At 38.1% G+C, this 6272-nt stretch overlaps 1 protein-coding gene across 3 annotated transcripts in view; it reads right to left on the reverse strand.

Annotated features, from left to right (window-relative positions):
* coro2ba (coronin, actin binding protein, 2Ba) overlaps window positions 1-6272 on the reverse strand; it is a 42097-nt gene that overhangs the window by 4910 nt on the left and 30915 nt on the right. For all 3 annotated transcript variants that reach the window (XM_014001560.1, XM_014001561.1, XM_014001562.1), the window contains exons 3-7: window positions 2797-2913; window positions 2051-2200; window positions 1747-1911; window positions 694-810; window positions 492-596 (exon numbers count right to left, since the gene is read on the reverse strand). In XM_014001560.1, coding sequence (XP_013857014.1) covers window positions 492-596; window positions 694-810; window positions 1747-1911; window positions 2051-2200; window positions 2797-2913 — 654 coding nt within the window. The remainder of the gene's footprint in view (window positions 1-491; window positions 597-693; window positions 811-1746; window positions 1912-2050; window positions 2201-2796; window positions 2914-6272) is intronic.

The following is a 6272-nucleotide window of genomic DNA, read 5'->3' on the forward strand; positions in this document are numbered from 1 at the left end:
GTGTGTGTGTGTGTGTGTGTGTGTGTGTGTGTGTGTGTTGGTCAAATTGCAATTAGAAAATTGCCATTTGTTTGGCATTTTTTATTATATGCTGTATATGGGCCTGCATTATTTTATCTATTTAGTTCAATATGTGTATTTTGGTGTAGTAACTCAATTATTTTCCTTTTGATTTTGTATCAGCCATATTAGCTAATCAGAATAAAACACATTTGATTGTTTAATGTTTAGGAATACACAGGCATTTTGTATTGAATATATATAGCAATTTTTTAAAATTTAATTTTTACTATTTTTTTGCGTACTCCCGTTAGGAAAGAAAGTTAATACTCCTTTGTCTAAAATCTCTGCACTTGTTTTCTGCAAAAGATAGCATAAATCTTAGTGTGTTCTTTTGTCTCTGCTCTTCTTTTATGACTTAACTTTTTTTTGCATTTTATATTTAGTATAAAAATAAAATGTATGAATGTGTTTGTGTGGTTGGTTCAGACCTTGCCTGCCAGGTACAGCATGTGTGTGTCAGCATCATAGAAAGGAAACAACAGTCCTGAGAGGCCGTCTATGTCCTCCTCCACAATAGGCATGGACAGGTCCTCCTGCAGGAGGAGCAGCACATACAGAGAGTCAAACACACGCACTTCCTCCACTCGTTGAGGCATAATGAGCATGAGCCATATGGACGTGTTGCCCGACCTGATCCCAGAAAGCAATCTGCCGAGTGTTCCAGCGGGAAACCCCCGTGGTGATCAGTCGCTTCATGTTGCCCAGGAAAACCACTCGGTTTACACGGTGGTTTTTGTAACTAGCATGCTGGTGAGGGAGACACAATGATGGAGTGAAGCTTCAGTCTGAGTGATGGCTGAGGCCCCTATTGGTTGTGTTGCAACAACGAAATGAGCCTGAGCTTGAACTGGATTGTTAAAATTATTGTATCTACTAATTGCATTGTGTTGTAAATAGCATCACAAAAACAGAAATATGTGTCACCTAAAATATCTGAGCATCTTAAAATATATATTTTTTGTGCACCTGCTGGCTTGATTTGATCACCTCTTAGCAAGGCAGGAGAGAAGCACATGCAGTATAGATTAATCAGATGTTTTATATGGTASTTTATTTGTAGATCCATCCTACCATCACTTATGAACTAAACTCAATTATCTGAACTCACCACTAACCCGCAGGGAGCATTCCTTTAAAATAAATACAGTTTTGTGTCTGTATTTATGGTGATTAGCAGGAAGGGCTGGGCAATAAATGAATAACAACGTATGTTGCGATAGACGTGTGATCAGTAACAATAGAACCGCACAGCATTCTGGGGGATGTAGGCTGAGGAAAGGCTTTTGCTGCTCGACCTCTCACGACCCAGGTTGGTGGCATCAGCTAACTCACTCTTTAGTAAGCTAGCAACAATCTGTTGAGTAACATGCACAGTAGCAGTTTCATGTTTCACCACCGTGCCTCAGAACTGCTTCAAAATAAAGAACAACATGGAGTGAAAGGAGAAAATGAGGCAACAGCCCGAGAGGAAATTGTGGATAAAAGAGGAAAAGTCATGTCACCAGTTTGGCAGTGATAATCAGACTTTTCTTCTCCTGTTTCTAATTTTAAATTGGTACAACAAAAAACTAATAAGTATTTATCGATATCAACTGATATGAACAATTTATTTTGTGGCACATTTCGCTGTTTCACATTGTAAAAAAAACCTGTTCTATTGTTTTTGTTTGGTAAAGGTCTCACCTGAAGTACTCTTCCAGAGCGAGGCTCAATGACTCGCAGCRTTTTGTCCTTGCAGCTGGTGGCCAGCAGGCTGCCGTCTGTATTAAAGGACATACTCAGGATGACGTCAGTGTGGCAGTCAATCATCTTCACCGGCTCGCCAATCTCCAAGTTCCAGATCAGAATCTAACACAGGAAGCCTTGCTTTAGGTCCAGCTTCTACAGTAAATGGCTTTAAKCAAATGTGTAATTTTCTGTGTAAATCTGACWTGGAGTGCACTGTTTAAATGGTTCCAGAGTTATTTTGGGGGGTATGCTGCAGTACCTTATAATCATAGCCTGCACTGAACAGGATGCCGCTGGTGGTGGGGTGCCACTCGATCAGACCCACCCGCCTGCTGTGACCGTACAGCTCCAGCACRGCCTCCGTCATGTTGCGCCGCAGACCACCCTCTGGGATCTCCCATATTCGAACCTGGCACATCCACAAAGAAACACAAAGATAACACAAACACACCGTCAGACTTCTTCTTGCCCCTCAGAGTGTTTCTATCATTGACATTTTTTAAACTTTTTTTTACGGTAAACTCACAACAAACTAAAACCAGCATGATGTAATCAGATTTATTTGGTCAAAAATAGCACAAAGTATCAATGTAGCCAAGTGCATCAGGATTAGACCGGATTACCACGAGTGCTAGAGGCTCTGTGTTGGACCAGATGATATCATCCATCAACAAGTGAAAATACTACAGAGCAAATGTGGCTGTACTGAGCTGAGTGACATAACAGGAGGATGTACTAGAAAAAAAAACTCAAAGGATTTAGTTTTATAGGTCATGTAATCAGAGAGAATCTGACTGGGATTTTTCTGTTTCTGTGTTGTAAAATCATGTTTTCTTGAAGGCATTTTAAGGTTGTTTTTTCACCATTTTACAGGCAATGAATGATAAAAACAGAAACCAGAGCTGCTGTCAGCAAAAAAGCTCAACACAGTGAGTTATCAGCATGTATATTTTTTTCTTTTTTTGCAGATTTTCATAAAAAATTAATCAGTTCTGGCTGACTGACCGAAGTGTCCTCAGAGCAGGATGCAACAATGTTTTCAAAGAAGGGATTCCACTTGATATCCAGCACATTGCCTTGGTGACCGCACACCTTCGGGTAATGAGAGTCCAGACGACCAGACTGAAAAAACAAAATAAATAAATAAATTACTTTCACTGTTTTAAGATTAACACGCAGGTGAAAAGGATTACAAAGACAAGCCTGCATCCAGGTCTTCTGTATTGTTGGCAGCCTTTATAAAAGATTATTTGTGATAAAAATGCTTTTACACAATTAAAACCAGAAGATCCAAAACTTCCTGTAAAGAAAAAAGGAAAATGGACCAATGAGCTGACTTGATAAAAACTGATAAAGAAGCCGACCTGGTTGTTGTTGGGGGACATTACTGCAATGGCCTGGTGAGTCCACAGAGGGGCACTGGCTCATAGCAGCCAATAACAGGCCCCTTTTAGTGTCAGTCATGTTGTCATGAATATTTCATGCCTCTTCAGACCACTGACCTCTCTTTTTTATTTCTTCAGACATGTGCGCAGCTGATTGTGGTTATAGCTGTGTGACATCCAGCATGTGTTTATGTGCTGAACCCTGAAGCTCAGCTCGAACTCTACTTTTGATAAAAAAAGATAAACATCTAACATGAGGCATTGTTGGTTTTTGTGCTTCCGATTCCAGTTCTCTTTGTGTTTCTTGTGCTCCTCGTGATCCTCTTGATTGTCTTTAAATTATCTTAGAAGTAGATTTTGCTGCATGTCAGCACTTTGTTTTGTTAAATGACTGTTTTGTTTTACACCCTCAAGCTTTGTGACAGTGTTTTATTTTTATTTTCTGTCCCAGAGAACAGACTTTCTAATTTTCTTTTTCTGTCATGCACCTTTAATGAGTTAAAGCACTTTTTTAAACAAAAAGAAAAAAAGTGAAAATAATTAGTGATGTTTTTCAAATTAGTCCATGTAAGCACAACTCACATCACCGTTCTAGAATCTGAACACTGAAGCCTATATGTGAAGAACAAAGCAATACTTGGGTTAACATAATAACTATCCTCGCKGGTCGTTATTCAGTGATAACCTGCTCCTGCTGAACACGATTCACGAGTCTTRTAAAACATGGATCATTTCCAACTATCTATAAACAAACTGCAGACAAAAAAAAATCTAAATGATCAAATTTATGCTTTGTTTKTTTTCACATTTGCAGAATCCCTACATTTGTAGGAGCGCTTGGTCCAGGAAGAGAGAAACAGTCTTGGACTGAATGTGAAGAAAGTGCTCTAAAGATAAACTATTAAATAGGATTTTAATAGCATTTTGCTGGATGTCACAGAAATGTRACAGAAATTTAATTAGGATCTCAGGAAATGGTTTCAGTTATGTTAACAAAAAGTGATACGTTGAGTCTTCTGTAACTACGTATACCAACAGCTATTATTTATTTATTTATTTATTCTGATGAGAAACTGGTGTTCATTAACGTCCTGTGTTAGAACACGACAGTGTCTGTGCAGGTTCTTTCCTGAGGCACTCACAGTGACGCACAGATATTCATCTTGAACTGATCTATACTTCCCAGAACTGCTCTGTGAGTAAAATATCAGTTTGTTCCAACAGCAAAATATTTAAATAATAACAATATTTAATTCAACTGCGGCTGCAGGTTAGTGTTGACACAACAGAATGTTATAGATGATCAATGACAGGACTGTACCACTCTGTTTGACTGCCAATGACTTCATTTCATTAAATATAAAAAAAATTAATTTAATTATTACAATACATTTACAATCTATTTTGTTTTAAATTAAATTTCCAAACATAAAAAATAAAGAAGACTGTATTTATTTATTTGCATGATATCCGGTCCCTGAGCTATTGGCTTTTAGTGACTATGGTCCACTGAGCAACTGAGTTTAATGGTCCTGATTTAGAATTTTGAATGCACTGGAAATCAGGGGCGGAGCCAGAGGTGTGGCCAGGGTGGCAAGTGTCACACCTGGCACCGGATTGGCCACCTCAGGTGCCACCCCCAAATGACTGATAAGTGGGGGTGGGGATTACATTTGGCAGTAAAAGATGGTGAGTTAGAGCTTAAACAATGTAAATACATCCTAGCTGTATTATCTAGTGTAGATAAAACGTGAAGAAAAAAATAACTTTTTTAAACCACTGAATTAATATAAAAAATATAAATATAAATTTGGTTGAATTAACATAAAATTAAAAAATGGCCGAGACCCAACTAATTGAAATTTGGTGGCCATCTTGGATTTTGTATTTACATTGGCTACTACATAAATTTTCAGCTGTGCATTTAATRGCTGAATTATATCCCTTTGTAAAATAAGCATTAGCGGTAAGCTTAAATTGGGACTAGCAATCATTCTTGGCTACACCACAACATATTTCAGCTCATTTAGTTTTAAAATAGCTGAATTATGGTCATTTAAATTTAGCTGTGGTGACCATCTTAAATTTTAAAATCAAAGTTTTCTTTGTGTCCCGCCTTGACCACCCCCGTGCCCCCCCATGCTAAAATGTCTAGCTCTGCCCCTGCTGGAAAAATAGAATACATTTAACCTACTTTGCACAAAAGTTTGCATGTTACATTCATGCATTTTCTCCTTATGCCCTGCCACCTTTACTGAGCTAAAGATAAACATGCTGAGTCATGTTCATTAATTAGAACAGACTTTTCTGCTGACTTTACTTTGTGTTAATGATGTACAGCTTGTTGTTGTTTTGCATGTCTAATCCACAAGATCTCCTGGACAGGAGAGTGATCTGATCTCTGGCGCCATGTGTTTTAATGTGATGTAGGATCTTGTTAACCCTGACCTCAGAGGGAAAGATGAAGGACCCAGACATAATAGATGGTACAAAATAACACACCGTGTTTGTTTTTGAGCTCTCGAAATGAGTTTAATAGCCTTTAAAAGATAAACAAAACATTTATGAGTTGTTTTATCTGTAGAATGATAGCAATTAAAACACCACAGGACCTAAAGTGATGCTGTCTCTTCCCCAAATCACAGTTTATTTAAAAACACATTTAGTTTCAAATAATGAGTGCAAGATTCTAAGATTTCAGATGCCAAAACAAGAACCTTTGCAGTAGTTTGAATAAATTAAATAAGTAAAAGACAGAGTAATTATTCCACAGATTAGTGTTTGTCTGAAGAGATGAAGGTGTTTGTGACCTTGATTGTCACTTTCTGATTCCGTCTGTGCACCGGGTGGTGCCAGCAGCAGTTTGTCCACTCTCTGCTGGCTCTGTCTGTGGGTGAACATATGGCTGTCTGGCCAACTATCATAACAATAATGAGACAGAACGGTCTCTCACCGTGCGCCAAACCCTGTTTACTGGTGGAAAATCATGAGCTTTTTGTGGAATAGCAAAGTCACCCTTTAAAAACTGCAGGAAAAACACACACACACAAAATAAAAATAATAAAATAATAATGCTGATTTCACTTTAATTGATTT

The sequence above is a fragment of the Austrofundulus limnaeus genome, unplaced genomic scaffold (genome assembly GCF_001266775.1).
Source record: "Austrofundulus limnaeus strain Quisiro unplaced genomic scaffold, Austrofundulus_limnaeus-1.0 Scaffold9, whole genome shotgun sequence".
Taxonomy (NCBI): Eukaryota; Metazoa; Chordata; class Actinopteri; order Cyprinodontiformes; family Rivulidae; genus Austrofundulus; species Austrofundulus limnaeus.